The sequence below is a fragment of the Nasonia vitripennis genome (genome assembly GCF_009193385.2).
Source record: "Nasonia vitripennis strain AsymCx chromosome 2 unlocalized genomic scaffold, Nvit_psr_1.1 chr2_random0005, whole genome shotgun sequence".
Lineage (NCBI taxonomy): Eukaryota > Metazoa > Arthropoda > Insecta > Hymenoptera > Pteromalidae > Nasonia > Nasonia vitripennis.
Window position 1 is genome coordinate 1347655 of NW_022279612.1, and position 25846 is coordinate 1373500.

The 25846-nt window shown below is 37.3% G+C and overlaps 2 protein-coding genes and 1 pseudogene across 4 annotated transcripts in view; all 3 read right to left on the reverse strand.

The window, feature by feature from the left end:
• Positions 1–25846, reverse strand: part of Tbca (tubulin-specific chaperone A) — a 95589-nt gene that overhangs the window by 32321 nt on the left and 37422 nt on the right. Inside the window, 2 exon segments of one of the 2 annotated variants that reach the window (NM_001193310.1) lie at positions 8396–8707; positions 8826–9057. In NM_001193310.1, coding sequence (NP_001180239.1) covers positions 8840–9057 — 218 coding nt within the window. In that variant the 3' untranslated portion in view covers positions 8396–8707; positions 8826–8839. 2 annotated transcript variants of the gene reach the window in all.
• Positions 173–1483, reverse strand: LOC100116144 (annotated as a pseudogene).
• LOC116416453 lies at positions 7783–8703 on the reverse strand. 2 transcript variants are annotated; one of them, XM_031925144.2, is made up of 2 exons: positions 8081–8703; positions 7783–7987 (listed from the first exon to the last, which is right to left on the reverse strand). In XM_031925144.2, the coding sequence occupies exons 1-2, from the start codon at positions 8691–8693 to the stop codon at positions 7932–7934; spliced, it is 669 nt and encodes a 222-aa protein (XP_031781004.1). In that variant the 5' UTR covers positions 8694–8703; the 3' UTR covers positions 7783–7931. The 2 variants fall into 2 exon arrangements, with proteins under 2 accessions (XP_031781004.1, XP_031781005.1); XM_031925145.1 differs by having other exon boundaries at positions 7859–7970.

Sequence of the window (25846 nt, forward strand, 5' to 3'; positions counted from 1 at the left end):
GCTTCAATTACTTTTTTGCTTTGACTTATTATGATGTAGTTCATCCCAAACGTTGTAAGCTTGCAATGGTGGACGTAAAGAAAGACGTAAAGAACATGCAGTCCAATATGCACAACGTGTAATGCAATAATGTATAAACTTATACAAGAAGAGGAGACAAGAAACCGCTAAATAAAAAATGATCTCTGCATGTTGAACTGGCTTCTGCTATATTGCCCAAAGCTCATACTGCCTGTTCTTGAACATCATTAAATTCAGAACTACGCAATGCTATAAACATAGGCACTTCACCTGTATCGACCACTATGCGAGTTAGCATTTAATCTGTCATACTCTTTAGCTAAAGACTCTGTCTGTGATTTGACTGCAGCTTTATCTTGCTTTTCCTTTTCCAGTTCACTTTCCAACTACTTTAATTTAGCCTTCAGCTCAGTAGCTTTGTCGTTCACTTTATTTGTGTCATTCAGTGCACTTTCTCCAGATTTTTGCAGAAGGTTTCTTGCTGTTAATGTAGTAGATTGAGCCTGCTTAATTAAAGCTTCACTCTGGGCGGTAAGAGTAGCTTGAGCTAAGATCAGAGTAACCAGTCTACAAATCACAAGACTCAAAAATAGTTCAAATCCGAAGATGCAAAAGTTTCTCTAAGCACGAAACAGCCTCATGTTGCCTAAGACAAAAAGATTTTCATTTCATCACGAGAAATGCATGTATTTTTTACTGATAAATTATATTACAGATCAAAGTTATATCTAAACCAGCTTATCAATTTTTTTCAATAGACACATTTCTAATTGTATGCAGTCGATTACATATATCATTTATCGCAGATTTTAATTAGAAACTATACCCCAAACATTACATACCTTGCATCTCAGTATCCAAGTGCGAGTGTGCATGCTAAGTAACTTCATGGCTTGAGTACTTCCTGATCTCACGAATAGTATCTAACAGCCTAGAACTATAAAAATAAAATTTCAAAATGAAGTAATAATCAATAATAGTTCTTTAAAATAGTAGTCCTAAACTCGACTAACCTATAATGTGCATCCGATCATTATTCGGCGACTCCGCACTACAGCGTAAACAATGCATATAAATTGCATACGGGGAAAAAATATAACAATTCCATCTAGCGAGTCAGTACGTTTTCTCGGAATCATCTTTAACTACAAACTATCATTTCAACCCCAAATCGATCGCATACATAGAAAATCACTAAAATCTCTAAACTTAATTAAATTTCTAAGAGGTACGTGGTGGGGATGCGATCCAGCCACTTTACTGATTCTATATAAGAGCTTTGTAAGATCTACCCTCGACTACGGATGCTTCATATTCATTCCTACGCAAAAACTTTAAATTGAAAAGATAGAAAAGATTCAATACGCTGCTATCAGATATGCACTCGGCTTCAGAATAAGTACACCAACCAATGTTCTCCTAGCCGAGTCGAAACTTGACCCAATTGAAGAACGCACCTCATACCTCTGCCTTAATTACATACAAAAAATCATATCTAACAAAAACCTGTAATACACGAAACACTCGTTCACTTTAACACCAATCTAAACAAAGGAAATAAAAATAAAAAATACAGTAACAGACTACTACTCCAATAGATCAAAACTGCATTCCCCAAGGCCAAAGAAATCATATATAGATTACACTATAACAATTACGCTTACAAATGCGACGTTTTAACCTACACTGTCATTACTAACACCGAGTTAGGAATAATCCTTAAAAAATCCACTGATCCCAATAAAATACTCGATGACCTTATAGAAAAGGCAAAAGTGTATGCCATTTACACTGATGCCAGCAAGATAGAGAACGGTAAATCGGTTGGAACCGCTTGTGTCATTTATGAACCGCCACACTCCGTTAAAAGCATAAATCAAAATGCCTCGATATTCACCGCAGAATGTATCGCTCTAAACCAAGCAGTAGACTATGCATTAACAAGACCGAACGAAAATGCCATTATCTTCACGGATTCCTTAAGCACTATAATGTCTCTCAGAAACCTTACGATTAATGTAAAAAGCAACCCCTATATCCTTGAACGTAAGAAAAAAAATCTTGAATTCTCAGAAAAAACTACAAACGGAAGTATCATTCAATTCTTTTGGGTACCAGCACATATAGGAATCCGTGGAAATGAAAATGCAGACTTACTGACTAAATCTGCAACCCAGAAAACGATTACAAGCTCCTTAAAAATACTCTTTACTGACCTCAAAGAACAAACCAAATCCACTACTAATAATAATACCTCCAAACTCCTCATAGAACAAAGCGCCTACAAAGGAAGCGATTACTTCCGCCACTTTTACAATAGCTCATCCAAACCCTGGTTCAACAATCTAAAACTTCCTCGCGAAATCCTCACCACTATCAACCGCTACCGATCTGGGCATTATAGCTTAGCATCTTCTCTCTCTAAAATTGGTCTTGTTGATTCTACCGAGTGCGAATGCGGATATGAAGAACAGGACATTAACCAAGTACTCTGGCAATGCCCACTCTACGACACACACCGTCTCAAATTTATTTCACAATTAAATAAAATAAAAACATTTCTGCCGAATTCCTACACCTCACTACTACACAAATCGACTCTCAGACTATGTCAAGTCATACACTCATATCTGAAAAACTGCGAATTACAGCTATAAATCATATTATGTAAATCATCGTTCTTACTAAACCAAGCACCGGCCAAGCACCGGCCGTGGCGGCCCGACAAGCGATTCAGTCGTAACGCGCCAGGCGGCGGGCGCAGCAAACACACCTGCCCGACATACACGCACAACAGCACACACATACACGCCGCGGGGCTTTATAAGGCCGACCGCGCGGCGTCGCTGACAGTTCAGCTCGAGCTTCTAATCCAGGCAGTACCGTAAGCATACAATACTGCAAGGAGAGCCAGAGTTAGACCACCGCCGACGAATCCGTCTCGTGTGCACACGTGACAGCTAGTTCTCGATACCGTACACCGATTCTCTGAATTAGCGTCGTGAGAACACGAGATAATCAGGAAACTAGAATAACAACGAGTCTCGTCCTCGTGAGCACACGCCGATCAACAACTATTTGAATTGCACAGGCGAAATATTCCTAACGCCCGCGAATACATATTTCTGTTACAGGTGGGCCTTAATATCACTCACCCACCTTGTTGATTTATCCACAAAATACATATTTACTTTTGTTAAACAATACAAACAGAGTCTTTAATACCCCTTTTCCTCTAACCAAATCCTGGATCCGACCGGCTACCCGACACCGGTGAAAAGTAGAAACGTTACAGTTGATTTCGGCGCACGACACAATCTTCTACATCTATATCTACATCTACATCTTCTACATCTACATAATATTAATTTGCTTAAATTTCTGTCCAAAACATCATTTCCAGTTCAATTTATTCAAATTCCTCCAATACCAATGAAAATTTTTTTAACTGTCACATGAGTTCTAATATCTAAGAATATTCTTACCGTTTCATTTTTTTTTAGTGCACCAATATTGCAATATTTTAATGTAAAGATGAAATATCGCACTTTCCGGATATTTCAGGGAATCTTTCTGGACTTCTTGGAATTTTGCTCTTCCTGGAATTTTGACGCTCATAGTATACTTATGATTATAAACGACGTTTCTTGGTGGTTAAACTTGGTGTAATTTTAAAGGTAGAACCATATATCATTTACCATAACTATAATGGGTTAACTTAAGGGTCAACCTGACCCCTGGACATCATCTACAGTAAGTGAAAATTTTATTTGGTATATTAGTTGTAGTGAGCATTGTATGGTAGACCATGTTTCGCCATTCGGGAGGTGATTTTAATACCTGGACATAGTCTGCTGTGGTTAAATTTTTTTTTAGTACATTTCTTGTATACTTATAGTGCATTGTATCATAGACCCTGTTTCGCTATTCGCTATAATAATAAGTGTCGAATGGTTATGTATCAGTAATAAATGTGTAACCTGAATAAGGGGCAAATTTTACCCAGTTTTCATCGTGTAAGATACACAAAGAAAATTAGTTATTGTTTAACCACCTAAAAAACTGGACAAGTAAAAATTTTACTAGTCATTTTTGTCTTAGGTATAAAATATACCATTTTAATTAAGACTAAATATATTTAATAATGAAAACCAATTAATAATATTTGTTCAGTTCATTTTTAATGAGTTAAGTAGGGTAGATGCGGGTTTGATGGGTATTTAAATTTTGCGCCGCTGCGCGCTCTCCGTTGCGACGTTGAGCGGCGCGCACGCATGCGTCGAGGTGCGCGCCGCCGGCCCCGTTCGCGAGCGCGCAAAAGGCCCGCGTGCACTCACTCCTGTTAGGACCGCCAAGCGACTCGTGCGTCTGGCTTCCTTGCACTTTTCTACGTTTGCATTGTAAAGTGAATTTGAGATCTGCCCTTCTAAGAGCAATCCCTGTTCAATTCGTTCTGCATTAGTGTTTTGCGTTTTGCGGAAAATTCGCGATCGCGTCGTTCGCGTGTGTGTGTGCCTCGAGACGTTAGGCTAAGTGTGCTTTGGGAAGGTGCTCACCTTGTGGACGTGGTTCCTTCCAGGGCGAGCGAGCTGCGGCAACACCTTGTTGCCCTCGTGCCAAGCGTCTGGCTCCCCGAGACGTCGGGGCGCGCTTGGTACACGGTTGCGGACCATCTTCTCGCTCCCCAGGCCCGGTTTCCAGACCTCAAGGACTAGGACAGAAGCAGCGGCGGACTACAGCGAGGCCAGCTCATCGTCTTCTTCAGCTGCAGCTTATTTCTGTGCAATATTGCGGTAAGAGAGCTCTCTGCGTGCGTCAAAGGTACCTCGCGTCTTTGCGTTTCTACGTGCGTCTTTTTGGATAAGTTTTTCTTCTCTAGAGTCACTTTTCTTTTCTTTCATTTGTATAATTTCCTTTTCTTATTTTCAATAAAGCTTACACTTGCTGAGGCTTTTACCTCTGATCCGTGAGGGTTTTTATGCCACAGCAAGTGCACTTTTCTTTTACCGCGAAATAGTGTGTTTTTAATTAAAGAACCCTTCACTCACTCAATCCCTTTCCTTGTCGGAACTCACTCTGAGTTCTTCCACTCATTTTTAAATTATTATGCAATACTTTAAAAATAGAAAATATATTAAAAATAAAATATATTCAATCAATATTTAATCAATAGCTAATACAACCATTAAATTAAAATAATAAATATTATTACTAGTATAATAACCTACGCATTTTACCCTGTCGGCTGCCATGCTACCACGCGCCCCATGAAACATGGCTTATATTACTACATTAATATACTTTTTCATTTAATATTTTTTAACTTATAAATTTAAAATTATCTTATTATTATATTAAACTTAAATTAAAGACTTCAATGTTATTCCCTTAAATTTTTATATTAGTTTACAATTAAATTTATAGTATTAACTAAAATCTAATCCCTACGATATTATGTTTAATACGTCACATCACATTAAAATAAATATATTTTCTCAATAACTACATAATATTACTCAACAACAATACATTCTTCTAATTCAATTTAAATTAAAATAATAAGTATTAAGATTTAATGTTATAATTACTTCAGATTTTAAAATAAAATTAGATTTTTAAAAATAGTATATTATTTTATTATTGTTTTTGTTTCATAATTCTTTTATTCTAAATTTGTGGATTATATATTTTACAAGGTGAAATGTTGGCAACTATAAGTTTTGTCTCCAGCCTGGCAGAAAATAACCCAACAGTAGATTATGGTTGGCCAATGAACCTGCAAAAACCGTCACTTTGGCCAACAGTTTACCGTTGGTAAGCATTTCTACCAGGGCATAAATATACGCTAATGAATGAAATGAAATCAATTTTATATATGTCAAGCATCAAGTATTAGTTCAGCAAGTGAGATATGGTCAGCTGACTAGTGGTTATTAAAAAACGACGCGGAGTCCGGGTAATCGTGATCCTCCTGCCTAGCGGTCCAGCGCAGTGGCCAAGTCTCGCAGCCTGTCCAAGATTAGGAACGTCGTCGACGAGAGAGAGAGAGAGAGAGAGAGAGAGAGAGAGAGAGAAGGTTTGTGCGACGCGCAGTGCATGGGAGAGAGTGTATGTGTGAGTGTGTATCACCCATGCGAGGGTGATCCGGCGCGCGCGACCTTCACGACGATATACGCGTGCGAGCGCGATTATTCTGGCGTCGCAGCGAGTCGCAAAGTTGTTGGCGACTCGCTTATTATTATTTTATGATTGTAAATTCACGTTTATTTCGCGACTAGCAAATATAACCATAGTCTTATTATTTTACGTAATTTGTCATCATTTCTAAACCTCGCTCGCTTACTTCCGATTCCTGTTCCTTCCTGCGAATACTGCCGCCTCCACGGGCGTTATTTATTAGTACTTATTTAATGCAGTTGAGCAGCCGGAGGTGAGTAGGGTCTATCCACTACGCACTCCCCGCACACTAAGGTAAACCACGCAGCTATTAGACTGATGTATAAGGTACTGCCATCTCACCATGAATCTACGACCAGATACGCCACCTAAGAACAGGGTACTACCATCCTGCACCGATGACGCAACTGAAGGAGGGATGGGAGAGGGCGTACTAATAAAGGGTCAAAATTATTTATATTTTCATTCATTCCTTTGTTATTCATTTATTCCTTTGATAGTTATTTGTAAGCGATACTGGATCTCAGCCTACAGGAGATGGAGTAGACTGCATACATACTCTTCGAGAGCCTGGGGCTCATGGACTACTAAGTATGGTGGATACCGGAGCAAGCAGCGAGTACTACCATTCGCACGTTACTCAGTTGAGAGCCAGATCATTAATATGCTGCTGACTCCGGGACTCCTTATATACCCGAGTTACTCCCTCTCTCCTGTGTTACATGCGCGTACGCCATCTACCCGCGCATAGGTAGACTATTTACATTTGGCTACTAGCGCCATTCGGTCGGTAACTTGCCTACGCCAGGCAAGTTATCTGTTGCTGTTCTCTTATCCCCGGGCTGGGCCTGCCGTCACATTAAATATAGATAAAACAGTCTGTATGACTTTCGACAGCTATGTTGATAGTGTGCCAGCACAAACAAATATTAAAATGAGAGACAAAACTATTACCCGAGTTGAAAGCGTTCAATATTTGGGGATTGTCATAGATTACAATTTAAAATCGAACAAACACATCGAATACTTAGTCAAAAAAACAAAATACCTTGTATATATATTTTATAAAATTGCTAGAACAATGACATTTGAAACTCTTCGTATGATTTATTATGCTTTCTTTTATAGCATAATAAGTTATGGAATCATAGCTTGGAGAGGCGTATATAAAAATAACCTAGATATACTACAGAACAAAAAAATACTAAAAATAGTAAATAAAAACAATTTTATAGTTCTTCAATCCACTAAATATTGAACAACTATTCTGTTTTGAAGCATTGAGACTACACTATGATGACCTTAAAACACAATTTCTTACATCGGATAGCATAACTAGGAACAAAAGTATTATTATATCCAAGAACAAGAAATGAATTAGCAATAAGAATAGTTTTAAAAAAGCCATAGTAATTTTCAATGCTCTACCAAATAATCTAAAAACTGTAAATATAAAGAAATATGTACAAATGAAAATGATTAAAGACTGGATAAAACTCAACTGTTAGTAGTTAGATTAAGATGCTTTATATATAATATACATTATCGAAGTCACTATTAACTCAAAGTGATCTCAATAATATATTATAGTTATATTGTTTTTCTTTATTGATACAAATCAGTAACTTGTTTTTTTAGTTTGTAAGAATTTAGATATAAGTACTTTATTTTTATATGTATTCATTCTTATATTTTGTACATCCCAGTCCTGCGATCAGGTAACTGTGTTTATCTTAGCGGGGATTTCGGGTATTAGTTGTAAGATTAATACTCTGTAAATTATACTGGTCTAATAAATAAATAAATAAATTATATATATATATATATTTTTATATATATATATATATATATAAAAAAGAAACGAATAATAAAAAGTAATTACCAATTATATTATTGAAAAATGTATCTGCTTCAGCAAGTATTCTGCTGCCTCTTAGTTTTAAAACTTCAACTTGTGTTTTTTTAAGGTTTTCTACTTCTTGTATCGTATTTAAAAACTTCCTAACCTCTGTGCGTTTTGTTTGAACGTCTAATAAAACAATGTCTGCATCTTTACGTAACATATGCTTTTCCTTTTCCCAAACTAATTCATTTTTTTTTTCTTCGATAAAAGTGTCTATATAATTAATTAGTTTACGTTTTTTAGTAAGTGACATATTTTTAAATGTTATCCATTTTTTTTTATTTTCTTCCATTGTTTTTCGTGAGTAATAACGTTTTCGTAATTTTCTCTTAAAGTTACTCTTAAAATTATTCTTGCATTGCTTAACTATATTTTCAATTTGACTTTTGAACGATCCAAAATAGTTTACTCCGTCGCCCCATATATCTAAACTATTTATATTGTTATGCATCGTCTTTTTCAGAATTTGTAATTCTTTTGTTGCATTACAAAAGTTTACCATGTTAAGTTTATTAAATGAAATTTTAATATTTCCATGGTTGAGATTATTGTAAGTTTTTATCAAAAATCTAGATTTATTTTCTAAATTCATATCGGTTTTTGTTTCTGAAAACATTAAAAATAATCATATATTTTTAATTTATATATAAAAGCTTGAACAAAGAAAATACGTTAAAAATTTTTTTAAAAGATTTAATGAATATTTGAATATAGTAACCGTTACCTTTATATAGTTCGTTACATATGCAATAATTCTTTTATCAGTTGAGATTCAGATTCTCTCAACATTTTTTCAGCTTCTGAATATACGTCAGTTTCTTTCAGATCTTGTTCAGAATCAATTATTTTCTTTAATTCTTCATGAGCCTTAAATAAACGACGTTGACAATCTGGTATCATCATAAGTGATTCCTGCAAAACTTCTTCTTGTTTTTTAATTAGATGCTCATCCTTACCTGTAATACATTTTTTAGTTAAAAATAGATAAATGAAAAATTAAAGCGTGGCTTAGTTGGCTAAAGCGCACGCCTTGGCCGACCGAAACATACTCGCTTAAGGGGTCGTGGATTCGATTCCTAGTAAAGTGACTCGAATTTTTTCTAAGTTTTTTTCAACGGGAAAAGTACCCAAGACATCAGCTGTTTGGAGGCAGTTTTTTTACAGAATTTTCCTTCAACATGATTCTGGATTTTCCCTGCCTTACAGGCGCAAGCCTGGACAAATGCAAAACAGTGGTAGGGACTGTGTATGTAAGGTAGGAATTGAGGTATACAACCCGATGCATTAGGCAAAGAACAATGACTTTATCAGGGAGGAGCTGATTTCTGAAATACGAAACCTTCTTCGCAAAGGTCTACGCTGAGACATGGACTAGATGCTCTCTCGGGGACAGAGGCTGCTGGCTTAATCAGCAAGGTGTGCGTCTGGAACATCTCCTAACTGAAGAATTCACTTAGGGAGATTAAAACGCTGCGAACTTCATTAGCAGTATATTTTCTCCAAGTGATATGGTGTTTAAATGAATCGTTTGTGGTGGGATTACATGAAGTGTATGGTGGGGAGGTGGTGGGGAGCGTAGACTCACACGTGGTGTCTCTCGCAGCACAGCACAAGTCGCTACACGCATGGTGTGACAGCGTTTAATGGTTAGAATCGTCTTCCGCGCACAGAGTGAACGCACATCGCGATTCGGCGTGCACGGCACTGCGATGCGCGGTGAGCGTTTCTCGGGCACCGCGCTTTCTGCTGAAAACTTCTCTCCGTGCATCTCGACTGGACCTACAGTTTAATTATACAGTACGAAACTGTATACAATGGGATCCCAACCACTGGAGCTTTGACGTTATAAGACACTTATGTATATACCCTACAAACGTATGTAAACATAGAGGTGTCCCGATTTCAGAAAAGCCGAGAGTCAGGCTTGAACCCAGAACCTTCGGATTACTAGCTCGACACACTGCCTACTGAGCCATCGCCGCTCTACTTAACACACACTTAATAGCATTATTCGTGACAACCATCCTCATAAAATAACGACACAAGTTGCCCTGAATTTAAATTACAATTACTAAAAAACACCATAATTTAATGGGTATTATACAACAAGCACACATCAGTTATGGAGTATATATATATATATATATATATATATATATATATATATATATATATATATATATATATATATATATATATATATATAGTTTCCATGTATCATATAATAAACATAGTTTATACTTTCTACATATCTTACAATATTTAACGAAGGCCTGGAGGGACTTTAAACAACGCTATTAGGGTACTCGTGCGGGCTATAACAGAATATGTAATTGTGTGAAAGTGGCCAATCAGAACGCCAAATTTAACTATTTTTGAGCTAAACTGCGCAATTGCGCTAATTCGAAGGAAATATGGAGCGTAATCGGGAAACTTGGAATCACAGGATCCCCCGAATCGCGACAAATGCTTACCGACGCAAATGCTCTTAACGCACACTTTATCGGCGCAGCTGAGCCAGCCCTTATACATCTCTCCAGGGTGGCAGTGCGCCCGCCACTTGATTCGTAGTTATTTTTTAGATACGTGATGGTCGAGGATGTCCTTCGACGACTTCTTTGCCTACAACGCGGGGGACGTCGACGGGATCTCTTTGAAGGATTTAACTGACTACCTAACGGACACGATGCACGCGCTGCTAGACATTTTCGACACTTCCCTTAGACTGGAAACGTGCCATTGTTCTGCCATTGCCATAAAAAGTGTTGCTGACTTTCGCCCAATCAGGCTTCCGTAAAAATCATAGCACACATACTGCGCTCATAAAAATTGTCGATGACATCCGGGAGGGCATCGATGATAGGTATGTCACTATATGGTTGGCATTGATTTCTCACAGGCGTTCGATCTGCTCAAAATACACTTTTTCACTAGAAGAGCTGCATTTTGAGTATTTAGCCTGTAAGTTTGTATGTAAGTTTAGCCTGACAGAAACATTTATGTAAAAAAAATGCGCTGCTATAGACTGGAGTGTAGACGGGCGCGTGCGCGCTGCACGATATGCAACCATAGCGTCAGCTCTAGTCAGCCAGTGTCTACAGGCTTCTGTACGCAGACACAGACACACACACACACACACACACACACATACACACATATATATATATATATATATATATATATATATATTGCTTTACTCGCGTAAATAAAGAAACCTGTTTAATCAGATAATAAATAAACAACGATCAGTTGAGTACTAAGGCGTATCCGATGTAAAATTTCACGCTCTTCAAGATGGTGGCATCCATTTTTCTGTATTTACCACTGTTTTCGAAAAATTGACGAAAAATATATTGTTTTGCTCTTTTTACCCCCACCCCGGCCACTATGAGGTCTGCAATTTTACATTAATGTTTCTGGCAGGCTAAACTTACATATACTCAAAATGCAGCTCTTCTAGTCAAAAAGTGTATTTCGAGCAGATTTTGACTGGACTACATCATCGGAGTCTAAAAAAGCCAATTCGCCCCTTGTTGTGTATCGTGCTTTTTATAATCAGTGCATCGATAGTGCTCTTTTTAGCCTGCCTGAAATAGCAGAGTCGTCCAGTATCTCATAATAGAATTTCGTTGTAAATTTAAATTTTGTTTGATGTCATACGGACCGATGGTATATACATACATGTATGAGATGCGTCACACACATACACATATGAAAATACAAATATCTGAGGCGAAAGGGTTTTTTCCCTAGGGGCGAAAGTGATTACTGCCTTGAGATATATGTATATATGTATGTGTGGGTGTGTTGTATATATACAAACAAAAACACTAAAAAGGCCTCTCGCCTCAGGCTTGAAAAACTCTACTTTCACTTCAGGTTTTCGTAGGCGAAAAGCGCGTTTTCGATGCACGCGTTATGAAAAATGCTATATGCAACACTAGGCAGAAGTAGATTTTCCCTTAGGTGAATATACTTCCCGTATGAGAATTTTTTCCACCCGTAAATTCACCCGCGGGAAAAATCTTTTTTTTGGCCCCATGTTACATAATTGACTATACTATAGTCAATCGGCTTCAACATTAAATCACTTCTTTATTAAGTTATACTTGATGAATCTGTACAGTTTTAGTGTAAACATGTCTTTAAAAGTCATAATACATTTTTTACTTTTCCAAGATATTAATGTTAAAAACAAATTTTTTTAAAAACGCGCTTTATTTTAGTCAATCGGCTCCAAAATTTAATTAGTTCTTTGTTAGCTTGAACTTGATAAAACTGCAAAGTTTTAGCGAAAAATACAAATGCGTTAGAGAGTTATCGTGGTCACCATTTTTGCGCACATACAGACATACATTTTTCAAAAAATACTTTTCCTAACTCAGAAACCTCGAAAACATCGAAATCTATCAAAATCTTTGATATCGAATTTTTCACCATCATAAGGCTTTCTCTTGGAGAGAGCAATACCAGGTAGGAAAACTGCAAAGAAAGCGTATGCAAGTAAGGATAATAGGATCATGGAATACTTCCACATAAAGGTGGACGGCTCCCGGCATCTTGGCCAAAAAGGGAAACTGTGACACTCGGTGCAATGTTATAGGAATTTTTTTTACTGTCCGTATGATTCTAAGATGAACAAGTGGTTCTTTTGTGCTAAAATGTTAGGACAAATAAAACTTTGTACACTAGTAGTTTTGCTATGAAAGCAAGGATTTTGATTTGAATAAGTAGAAAATGTTTAGCGATGAAAATACTGAATTTTTTCCTTTTCTTTCACGTATAATGCCACCTTTTTATTTATAAAATATTCTATTTATTCGAATTAAAATCCCTGCATTTATACTAAAAATACAGGCGTACAAAGTGTCCTCCTAAAATTTTAGCAGAAAATCAACCAATAAAGAGTATTACTGCGATAATTTACAGAATCATAAGTGCTTCAAGATATTAAACATGATTCATGTTGGGTTTTGTAGGCCTTATAAAACGTCGAGCGTCTTATGATATTTATCATTATGTTAGCATTATTCAGAGAGTGATCATGGCCGCATACTATTGTAAGAAGCTAGTGAATATTAAAGCCTATGGGCTTATAGCTCGACATTATAGAAATATTACTGAAATATTAAATAAGTAGATTAAGCTTAATAATTAAAATTTTAAATATTTAAAACTATCGCTTCAAAATGCTACAACACACCTTACAAGCAGAAATTTGTATCAACAATTGTGCTACTCAAGGGATTTAAAGAAAAATTAAAGTGTTTATTTAATCGTGGTGAAGGTGTGCGTGAAAACCCCAGTAATAGAGTGAAATGGTATGATTTAGAAGCAGAACTTCTTATATGCGTGAAATGAGAACTGTTTGTCGTTAATCGTAGCAACTGAGAATAAATTTCTTCGCATTTCTGGCACATACAGCACGTCATGCAACTCTCTTTCTATAAACTTTCCACTTACGAGGTCGGTAATAACGACAGTTCCTGATCCTTCTGTAGGCAGGAGCTTGGCGTCAGCTATTTTCACATAACAAATTTCACTGACGGGATTCAGCGACGTGAAGAAATCTTTTGTATAATCATGTCATGTGCTTGCTTGCACCTGAATTTGCTAACCATATGTCTTCATCACGTTCACTTGTTTTAGAATAAAACGCACTTACGTCACAGACGTTTGCTGTTGCTATATATGAGTGAGCTGTTGGCTGCGTATTATTTTTCTTGTCTGGACACTCTTGCACCCAATGTCCTTTCTGCTTACATGCTGCGCACTTTGCACGTTTCTTTAGATCTTCGATGCTCTTTTTCCCTTTGACATGTCTAGAATTATACTTCGTTGCTGCGGGCTGCTGGCTATCTAACTTCAACTTCAGAGCTTCGACTTCAAGAGCTAAGGGCGCCGGAAAGCCAAAAATGTTTGCGGTAGGCTATTCAAAAGTCATGACATCATATCCTTGTCAGACTGCTTCTCACCTGCATCTTCAAGTCGTTTGCAGATATTAGCGATGGAGCTTGTTTTCCACCGAACTTAATAAAATCGTTGCTGCTTGCGAGGCGGCCGCATTTCACTTTTCCCAATTATCCGATTTGTCGGTCTTACTGGGCTCTACTTTGCTAACGTCGATATGACCAGCAAGGTGTTTGCTTCCTAGCAAAAATCGAACTACTTACTTCCACAACTCGTAATTCGTTTTGTTGAGCTTGTTCAATTTAAAAATTTCCTTATCAGCCATGATTAAAGAAACTGCTGCTAGAACTTACACAAACTGTGCAAAACTGTGCAACGCAAAATTTGCACAAGAGACTATCTAACGCGATACTCGTGCGATGCTAAGCTTTGCTTTTTTTTAATATTAATTTAATAATACACTGGCTCAGTGGAAACGTGCTGGGCCCATAACCTGTTGAATATTTGAAATAAATATTTAAGCAGAGGCTTCCAAAAATAAGTGTATATTTATCAAAACAAAAATATAATATTCAATACAAGTTGTAAGAGCGAGACAGTTAAGAGCATCACAACTGCTCGTGCTCGGTGTAGGACTTAGACTAACTACTATCCTCCGCTGAGGGCATTACATTACCACGGTGACGCGGCTCTTATTACCAACGGCTCATCACAGGAGGGACGTTGCCGATATCCAGGTATGCGACTACGCGATCGAAGCGTGAGCGGACGGACCCTTGATTAATGGCCCCTTCCGCCTACCTGGGTATCATAAAGGACGCGCGCACAGCGGAGTGCACGTCCCTTGTTAATCCCTAATGGCCGTGTTTTTCGCACGTATTTATCGTAGGCAATAAACGCACCATGTCTCTGAGAGGCTTATCAGCATAAAGGAGTAGACGCGCTGCCGAGTTCGGCGACGAACTCGGTGCAGCGACTGCTCTTGGGTTTTCCCCGCTATGATAAACTAAAACAATACTAGGACTATGCTTATTTCGAAATTATACCTACATGCCAAATGTTAGCAAAAATCCAACATTCGTGAACATAGGCAAACGTAACAAGTAGATATCCGAACATAAAAGATACCCTGTATGACTCGTGCGCGCCTTAAGGCTCAAGGAACAACCAGTTAACACACTCGATCAAACGCTTCGTTACATATTCACTCTCACGCTTTCGTCGAACAGTATTATCCTACGCTTTTCACTAAATCCTTAACTCTACGATTTAATTATTACGCGATGAGATAAACACTACGATAAACTAGATAGCTCTTTCTTTGGGACAGAACACAAGATAGAGAGAAAGACAGCGATCCGGAAGTAAACAGCGCACACGCAAGATAATCGAACCGTTCACGAGACCGAAACGTGGAACCGCTTTGCACCCGCGAGACGGATTCGACCGAAGAAGAAAACAACTCATTGACCTTAAAATTCCCTTGAAAGCGATGTTGAGCTAAAGCACTGGGGCGAAACTGAAGTATCGGGAACACGTCCGTTCAGGAGCAGTTGGGGCAGGCGAATGCCGGCTTGAGCGGTCGCCACTCTGCTCTCCCTAGCCGCCGCGCTGCACGCACGCTGATTGGTCAGCGCGCCGCGGCCCTGTGAGACTCTATGTATTCGTTGAAGTTGCAACCCATTAGTCAGAGCTTGATTTAAATTTTATGTTATAAAAGCTCGCCAAACCATTTTGCAGGATCAGGTCCTCTATAGGTACGATAATATGAGAGTAAATCATCGTAACTTCATTTCATATAATATCCAATACTAAAAGCTTCGTGCTGCTGATAAGCATTTCCGACTTTTATGTCTTTAAGGATGCACTCAAATTCGGCATAAACTACAAATGGTACATTTTCTTCGGTTTTGAAATTTTTAATTTGCAGAATCGAATTTTTGGAATTTGGCAAGTTTACTTGACACTTATTCAGTTATGAGCAGTCACGTTCATGTATCTGTAATTGCGATTAAGTTCGAAAGTAATGTAAGCATTGATTGAAGACGTATAGTTTAACTTTTTGTTTTGATAATTGTCTGGATACTAAATGAGACGAATCCTTAATCCAGACATTTAATGATAAATTATAAGTTTGTAATTAGCATCCTCTTTCTCATATGCGTAATAATTTTGTGCAAGTAAAAGATTAACATGAGTTTCTCTTTTACATGATGTCAAGTGTGTTGGTACAACTTTGATTACTCCTCCATTTTTTTAAGTGTAAACATTAACCGAAATACCACTTCGTTTTTCAAATTTAGGTATCTGTTTTGGCAGCACAGGGTATTTAAGGTTTTTGAAAATTGGATCGTTCTCGTAAGCCTTGTATGATGATACTCTATCAGCATTTATTTTTACTGGGTGTATTACTGCAAGAATAGCCCGTTTGAAACACGCATCATCAAAATTCTTGACATTAACACATGCCCTCCTTTTTATTACATCAAGTATGAACGTATGAACTGCCTCTTATTGGTCAGACGTAGTAATCACTCTCAAAAAGGCACTACTAAAATGAAAAACAACAAAGTCGCTTTCCTTTTATAAGGGCTGCGACAACATGCGCAAATCCCCTTTGTTCTCGAAGCCCGTATCATTCTTTTCAATTGCAATTCAATATGTTCATTGAAAAAGCTGCATTGCTATTTTTCACGATAACGTTATATTCTAAACTGTAAAATTCATAAAATAATAAGCACGAAACTAGAAACCTTTCGATAGTTGCTGCTGCGAGACATCAAACGAATTCGTAAAAAATCAATGCGTGCATAATCTTGAAGATTTACCCAATAAAGAATTATATTTATTGTAATCAAGTTCCAGGAAAGCTTATGTAAATACGCAGCTTTCTTAGAGAAAAAGTCACATGATAGTTATGTTAAAATTAATCAAAAATTGATAAAAAAATCAGTAATATGCTTATAAAACTTTTTCTATGAAATTTAAACCAAACCCCTCATTAATACCATAACTAATGTACTTTTAAACAATATCCTAGAGTTTGAGCTCATTTGGGCCATTCGTTCTTTTGGAATCTTACGGTAAGTGAATTATGGACTCCCTACTATACGTAGGTATTATAGAGGTATATAGAAGGTCTAAAACCATAAAAATAAAGGTAATTATGTCTAAGAATAGTAATAAAAATTTGGTTCATTTATATAAGTATTTATAAATTTTTAATGAAAAATTTTGATTTTAATTTCAAAGGTGGTGTGCCCCCTTAAACAGCCTCCTGCAGACAACAGGGAGTATTCTACCCGAAGTGTACCGCCCAAAGTCGCCCTGTATACCGAGCAGCCTTCTGCAGATAGCAAGAAATATGCTGTCCAAAGTCACCCTGTATACTTTTAATGCAGCATTTAAAAGCTGCATCGAATAATAGACGCATGCCATGAGAAGCTGCAGCTTAGCCGCGGTAATGCAGCGTGAGAGTGTGTGAGAGAGAGAGAGAGAGAGAGAGAGAGAGAGAGAGAGAGAAAGAGAGGGAGCTTAATAATTCGCGCAATAGTTTTTGCAGTTTCGACGCGCATATGCTGTCAAAGAAAGCTTATGCACGTATAGATAAGGATGCGCTCGCGAAACAATAGGTGTAACCTGATCCATGCGCAAGTCGCCGAAGAGTCGATAGCTCGCTCGGCAAAAGTCCTAGTGGGGTATATACGCGTGGGCGTGCAATCAAACAGGTAAATTTTGTGAACCACGGTCGTCATTTGGTACAAGCTTGAAAATTTACACAAGCATTCCTTGAAAGAAGGGAAATTTGAAAAAAATTGGCAGAAGCATAGGTGGGAAACAAAATGGCAGCAGAGGTGACTTTGTCAATTTTAAATTGTAAAGTGTATTGCATATATTGTTGGTGCATAATAATATTGTTTAATAGTTCTTATTTTTCTCTAATTATTATTAGTGATATATGTGCGTGTATGATAATTTGTTAAATTGTACAATTGTTCCATGTATGCGTATCCTGCCTTCAATAAAGTAGTTCAATAGAATTATTAAATAAGTTATTTATTATAAATTAAAAACAAAAATTATTGTTTAAAACTTTTTCTATTAAGCATTTACTTTATGGAATTTATTTTATTGTTGCAGGTTCTCCAATGTTTATGATGTTTGTAGCAGAGATGAATTTTTCTATCAGCCTCTTGACTAGTAAAGTATATTATTTTTAATTTATTAGAATTATTATTTATCTTGTATATAAATGATTTTGTTGCATTTTATTGCAAAGTATAATGTCATTGATATTTCATTATAGTCAAATATTACGTAAAAATTTGTTTACGGTTAAAATTATTATTAAAATATTGTTCTTATTTTAATTTTTATCATTAATATTATTAATTTTTCAATGCAATAATGATTGTTATTTATGATTGTTATAATCTGCTATATATAATCTATTTACAATTTAATCAATGTATACAATGCATAAATTATAATTTTGTAAAAGTACCTTTAGTCCAAGAGCCGGTCATCTAAAAATGGTCGTGATAAGGTTTAAGCCTGTTCTATATTGATATCGATTTGATAAGTATCGAAGAGTCGATAGCCCGCTCGGCTGAAGTCCTAGTAGGATATATGTGCGTGGGCGTGCAAGCAAACAGGTAAATATTGTGAACCACGGTCGTCATCTGGTGCAAGCTTAAACATTTACACAAGCATTCTTTGAAACAAGAAAAACTCGTTAAAAAATTGGCAGAAGCGTAGGTGGGGAACAAAATGGCGGTAGAGGTGCGGTAAGTTGCAAAATATTTATGTAAAGTGACGTCATAAGGTTTAATTCTGTGATTTTGGCTAGAGATTCCTTACATCATTAAAGCTTATTACATCATTAAAACTTACATAAGCAGTAAAAAAATGGCAAATGTCTAGGTGGGGGACAAGTATGGAAAAAATTAATCTAAAGTTGCTGAATATCGTGTATAAGCTGACTGGTATCGTCTGCATTTCTTCTTATTCTTTTATCGATTTCTAATCCACTTCAATTCAATGCACTATGCGATTTTATAAAAGCATAGTTTGTAGTTATATGACATTGAAAAAATGATCTCAAAACCATAGGTTAAAAACAAAATGGCGGCGGAAGCGCTAAGTAATTTAGCAAAAGTGTAATAAAAAGATCTGGCGCTATTGTATTTATTATTTGTATTGATAATAATATAATATCAATAATAATAATGAATGTAATTATTATTATGATTGTTATGAATCAATTATAATAAAAATAATATTGATAATAATGTATAATCGTTCTGATAGCTGTACTACTGCACGTATAGTTTGTCTATCATAAATATGCTTGGTTAAAAATGAATAATATATTATACAGTTCAGGTAACATGAATTGAAAAGCTGAAAATCTCCGATGTGAATGCTTCGAGTAAACATTAGATAATAATTGATTAAATCAATATACATCACGTAAAATTGTGCTGTTTTTCCATATTTACCTTGTAATTTTTTAATATAAAATATTTCAAAGTTGTTTGTATCAATTCTGCATCATCAAAGAAGTTACCTGTAATTTTTTGGGTTTAACAATTTGTAATCATCTCTACTAATATGTCTTCAATATATAGATCATATATTTTAAGAAATTTTCTAAAATGTAGTACTTGTAAACCAACAGCAACAAGATGGTATGAGCGTTTGCACCTATTCAAGTGTTTCCCACTAATAAAACCATTGATATAATTGGGGATTTTTGTTAATAATAATAACAAATAATTGATTAATAATAATAATAATAACAATCATTATTATTATTGTTGTTATACTAGTATCAATACAAATAATAAATACAATAGCGCCAGATCATTATATTACACCACGACGTCATATGCCCACTTTTGCAAAATTATTTAGCGCTTCCGCGACCATTTTGTTTTTAACCTATGGTTTTGAGATCATTTTTTCAATGTCATATAACTACAAACTATGCTTTTATAAAATCGCATAGTGCATTGAATTGAAGTGGATTAGAAATCGATAAAAGAATAAGAAGAAATGCAGACGATACCAGTCAGCTTATACACGATATTCAGCAACTTTAGATTAATTTTTTCCATACTTGTCCCCCACCTAGACCTTTGCCATTTTTTTACTGCTTAATAATGATGTAAGGAATCGCCAGCCAAAATGACAGAATTAAACCTTATGACGTCACTTTACATAAATATTTTGCAACTTACGGCACCTCTACCGCCATTTTGTTCCTCACCTACGCTTCTGCCAATTTTTGTCCGAGTTTTTCTTGTTTCAAAGAATGCTTGTGTAAATGTTTAAGCTTGTACCAGATGACGACCGTGGTTCACAATATTTACATGTTTGCTTGCACGCCCACGCACATATATCCCACTAGGACTTCAGCCGAGCGGGCTATCGACTCTTCGATACTTATCAAATCGATATCAAAAGAGAACAGGCTTAAACCTTATCACGACCATTTTTAGATGACCGGCTCTTGGACTAAAGGTACTTTTACAAAATTATAATTTATGCATTGTATACATTGATTAAATTGTAAATAGATTATATATAGCAGATTATAACAATCATAAATAACAATCATTATTGCATTGAAAAATTAATAATATTAATGATAAAAATTAAAATAAGAACAATATTTTAATAATAATTTTAACCGTAAACAAATTTTTACGTAATATTTGACTATAATGAAATATCAATGACATTATACTTTGCAATAAAATGCAACAAAATCATTTATATACAAGATAAATAATAATTCTAATAAATTAAAAATAATATACTTTACTAGTCAAGAGGCTGATAGAAAAATTCATCTGCTACAAAGATCATAAACATTGGAGAACCTGCAACTATAATATAAATTCCATAAAGTAAATGATTAATAGAAAAAGTTTTAAACAATAATTTTTGTTTTTAATTTATAATAAATAACTTATTTAATAATTCTATTGAACTACTTTATTGAAGGCAGGATACGCATACATGGAACACTTGTACAATTTAACAAATTATCATACACGCATATATATCACTAATAATAATTAGAGAAAAATAAGAACTATTAAACAATATTATTATGCACCAACAATATATGCAATACACTTTACAATTTAAAATTGACAAAGTCAAAACGAACTAAAATCTAAAACACTAATTAAATATGGAATATAAACTTCAATATTAAAATTGGAAAAACGATCCGAATCATAAACTACATAAATATAACTAAAGAATAACACTATTAGTAATCAAAGGCAACTTCACTCCTTACACAATTTGCTAGCATGACTCCATGGCTTTTACGGAAAATCTAAAAATTATTAATTTGCTAAAATGCATTAGCTTATACTTTTAACGCACAGAATGATATAATTTACTCCATAAATATAAATCTCATTTAACCTTAGTAACAGAATTAAGAACTATTCAGATACACATCTATTTAAGAGAGAGCACACAGTGGCGCTGTCGTCGTTCAACAAGTCCAAAACTATAGGCCGCAATAGTGCTGGGGTCACGATTATTCGGAGGGTCGCTCAAATGCCAACTTCAGGGGGCATCGCGGAAAGAGCGATCTGCTTTATCTCCTGAAGTCAGCCATCGGGCGATCCCGCATCAATTCGAAAATGTTCGAATTACCGATGGCTGTGCGACGCTGTGCCTTCCAACACAGGTGCGCTACACTTGACGCCTCGTACGCGCCAAGATTTTTCGTTAATCTCGGGATTTAACGTAATCGCCGACGTTTGGGAGAACGTGGGGGAAAGAAGGAGGAAGTAATCACACAATTTATTAAATTGTATTGCACGTATATTTATCCCAGCCCTTCATTACAACGTGGTGGCCGTAGCCGCCCACACACAATAGCCACGCAGGGCTCGCCGTCACACCTCTACTCTCTTATACACGCGCGCACCTCGAAGCTCTCGCCTCTGACGTCGCGCAGTCTGACCCGTCTGCTCTCTCTTTCACACACCCGAATTTCGGCTCAGCGCGACCCGCTCTAGTAGCGACACGGCCGGCGCGCTCTCTCTCTCCCGCTCTCTCTCTCTCTCTCTCTCTCTCTCTCTCTCTCTCTCTCTCTCTCTCTCTCTCTCTCTCCCGCACGTATACTCGCGAGCACCGCGCGCGCTCACGGCAGCGTTGTCGGCCGAACCAACGCGGTCCCCCCTCTCTACTCTCGAGCACGCACACACGTATCTGCGTGCTCACTAACAGCTCGCGCCAGCGGTCCCGGCCTGGCGATGCCTGAACCGACGCCGGCGTAGCTATCTGCTTTCCCCTCCCTTCTCTACTCTCTCCCGCTCTTCTCGGAGCTCCCGCGCACCGACTTTGCCTCGCGTTGGCAGCAAGCCCGACCTGCTGCTACCGAGCAGCAAGGATTTCTCGGACGCCCCGATGCTTCTCTCTCTCTCTCTCGCTCTCGCACACACACACTCTCCCGTGTTTCTTCTACGCTGCGCTGTTCTCTTCTTTTCCCGCACTCGTGCACGCTGGCCGGATGCCCCGCGTAGATGACGTCAAGGTGTACGCCCGCACCGCACACCGCTCTCTCGTCTCGCTCACTCTTTCTCGTACACACCCGCGACTCTCTCTCTCTCTCTCTCTCTCTCTCTCTCTCTCTCTCTCTCTCTCTCTCTCTCTCTCTCTGCAGGGAATGAAGGCCTGGCTCCCGTTCCGGCTTCCTTCCTCTGGCTGAACGGCTGGACGGTCGTCTCCGGGGAGGGATCTCTTCCTCGGGGCGATGATCCAGGTCGTGGCGCTGCTGCTCTCTCTCACTCTCACTCGTTTCGTAATTCCCTCTCGCGCGCTCTCGTCACGTCGAAGTGTTATCGACAAGGCTCGGAAAGGAACTGCCGAGCCGCTCTGTCGCGCGCGCTCGGCGTCTCGCCGTCGGCCGTCGGGCCCGGCTGGTAACGTAGCCCGATTAGCTGCGCGAGGCGCGAGACGTGCTAATTGGCTGCTCGTTTCGCGCCAGCTCGAACCGGCGAGCTCCCCCCTTGGGTACGTCGGCCAGCGAATTCCACGAATTCCCGGGACGTAGCTCGCGTCCGAGAAAACGCGGGCCTCGCTGAAACCGATCGCCTTTCCTTCCTCGCATCGAGTGCGGTTGCCGCGCAAACAACAAGGCGCGATTTGCTCGGCTGCGACGTACAACGTCGCAGCTGTGCCGATGAGTAAGAAAATCTCAATCTCAAACTAAAAAACAAGAACTCTAAGCACTAAATCTATTTCCCCAAGACTTAAATATAAAACGTGAATACTAATATATCCCATAAACTTATATCTACCTATCCCGTGCACAGCGAGATGCATATAAAAAAATAAGAATACTAAACCAGACTTTTCTAAAACCATCTACACTAGGCATAGAAAGTTGCTAAAGAAAAATATTAAATCCTAAGCACATAAACCCACACAAAAATTAAAATCAAAATACAACATCCTAAGCCTGATCTAAATCAATTTACCTAATACGTAGAGAGAGAAGTATTACATTTTTAAATGTGTTGGCACCTCGCAGGAAGGCAAGCAAGCGCAAGAGTAAGATTAAAAACTAAAATCCTTAAACCCACCTACCCCATTCAGTAAGAGTTTTAGTCGTAAAATATTTTTTCAAATGCGTCGGCACATTAAAGAGAGGCTAGCGAGAGCGAAAGTAGCATCAAAAACAAGAGTTTGATCGAGGAATCTTAACATGAATTAATTAATCTTATTATTAATCTTACTATTCCGCTCGCTCGCCTCCCTTCAACATACCGACATATGTAAAAATTTAATATTTTCATCTCTCTGCGTAATAGCTGGTAAATTGATTTAGATCAGGCTTTATGTGCTTAGGTTTTAATATTTTCATTTAGCAACTTTCTATGCCTGGTGTAGATGGTTTTAGGAGATTTTGGTTTATTTTTTATTTTTATAGATAGATTTTTTATAGTTTTAGATTGACACTTTTTTATTCATCGGTGCAGCTACCGGTAATTCGAATATTTTCGAATTGATGCAGGGTCGCCCGATGGCTGACTTCATGGGACAAAGTGGATCGCTCTTTCCGCGATGCCTCCTGAAGTTGGCATTTGAGCGACTCTCCGAATAATCGTGATCCAAGCACTGGGCCGCAAAAACGCGACATAAATCGTTATAAGTGTCATACAACATGTCGTAGATGACGGGACTGTCGTACTGACATTCCGGCTCCGGCATAGCCGTGGCTGCTAGACAGATGGAAGTGTTGCCACTGTCGTGACGGAAGATTAGGCCCGTTACACGCAAAAAGGAACAGAAAAAAATAAATACTGACCCACCATGTTAAATAAGTATTATCCTGTAGTGCAGCATTTATCAGAAATAGTTAAGACTGTTTCCTTAGCTGGAATAATGCTATTGCGAAAAAAGTCCCGTTGATTATTATTTTCTAATCGTATCATTAACTTATACATTTTATATGCTATTATCATTACAATTTCTAAAATCCTTTATACACAAATCAATTGTCATTAAAATTCAATATTATTTTTTGCTGCAGCAGATCAATAAAAGTATTCGAATGAAACTGAGTAGTTTTATTCAGATTATACAATTAACGAATCTGAAAAATTGATCTGTTTCATAAGAATACGAATTTCTTTATGAAGCATGGTCAGTATATTGAAAATACTATCCGGTAACACAACTGATAATTAGAACAGGAAAAAAACACGATGCTTCCTCTCATTGTCAAGTCTTACCCCAATACAGTGTAATGAATTTATCAACAATATTTGAATATTTGTAACTTTGATATTCGATTAGATGTTCGATTGAATGTTTCCTTTGTTTTATGCGGCGTCCGGAAGTCGCTAGATGTTCGAGCTTTTCTTATTCGTTTACTATTTATTAATTCAATATAATTATTTTCTTAGCTGGCACTAAATGTCTATATTGTTTAATTTAAACGTTTATAACTTTTAGTTACTGTTTACTTTGAAATGTTTGTAATTTTAACTCACGTATGTATGCCCTTATTTTTTTTAATTATTTCCCTGGAGCTTTATTATTATTCTTAATTTGTTCAATTTTATTCATTGTTTTGTTCACGCTCTTATCTGTACCCTCTTCCTGTTCGATTTCCGGTATATATCGTTTAGTTAATAGCTAATAATTTCGCACGGGCCCTTATATTCGGGTTTGAACTGGACGACTTTGGGTTCCTTAAGAACATAAACGATTTCTCCTCCTCTAAAGTGTTGTACGTTTAGTTTCCTGTCGTAATAGTATTTTAAGCGGTGTTTTAATTGTAATAGATTCATCGCTGCCAACGTTCTAAGTTAAGCGTAGGCTTCCGTTGTGTCAGTAAGATAGTCGTCGTATGTTTGTAAGTGATCTCGTGGTGGGAAGCTTGACGGTGTGCGTGCACGTCGGCCAAAGACTAATTCGTGTGGCGAGTAGCCTAGTCCGTCGTGATCTGTAGCATTATATGCGTGCTGTACTAATACTATGACTTCATCATAGTTATCGTTATCTTTGATGTATATTTTAATATACTCTTTGAACGTATGATGCATTCGCTCTATTCCTCCGTTAGACTGTGGACAGTACGCAGTTATCGAGTACTTATTCACTCTAAATATTCGAGCAAATTCATGCACTAGTATGCAAAATTTTGTTATCTTGGATCTTGGATAATTAATATGTGTCAGTTTCCTCGTTCGGTTTAAGGCATTGGTCCGCAGAAATCGATTGATATTTTGTCAAATGGGTGAGATGGGGTATCTTTTATGAGAATCATTAGTTTTGTTTTTACTCGCACTA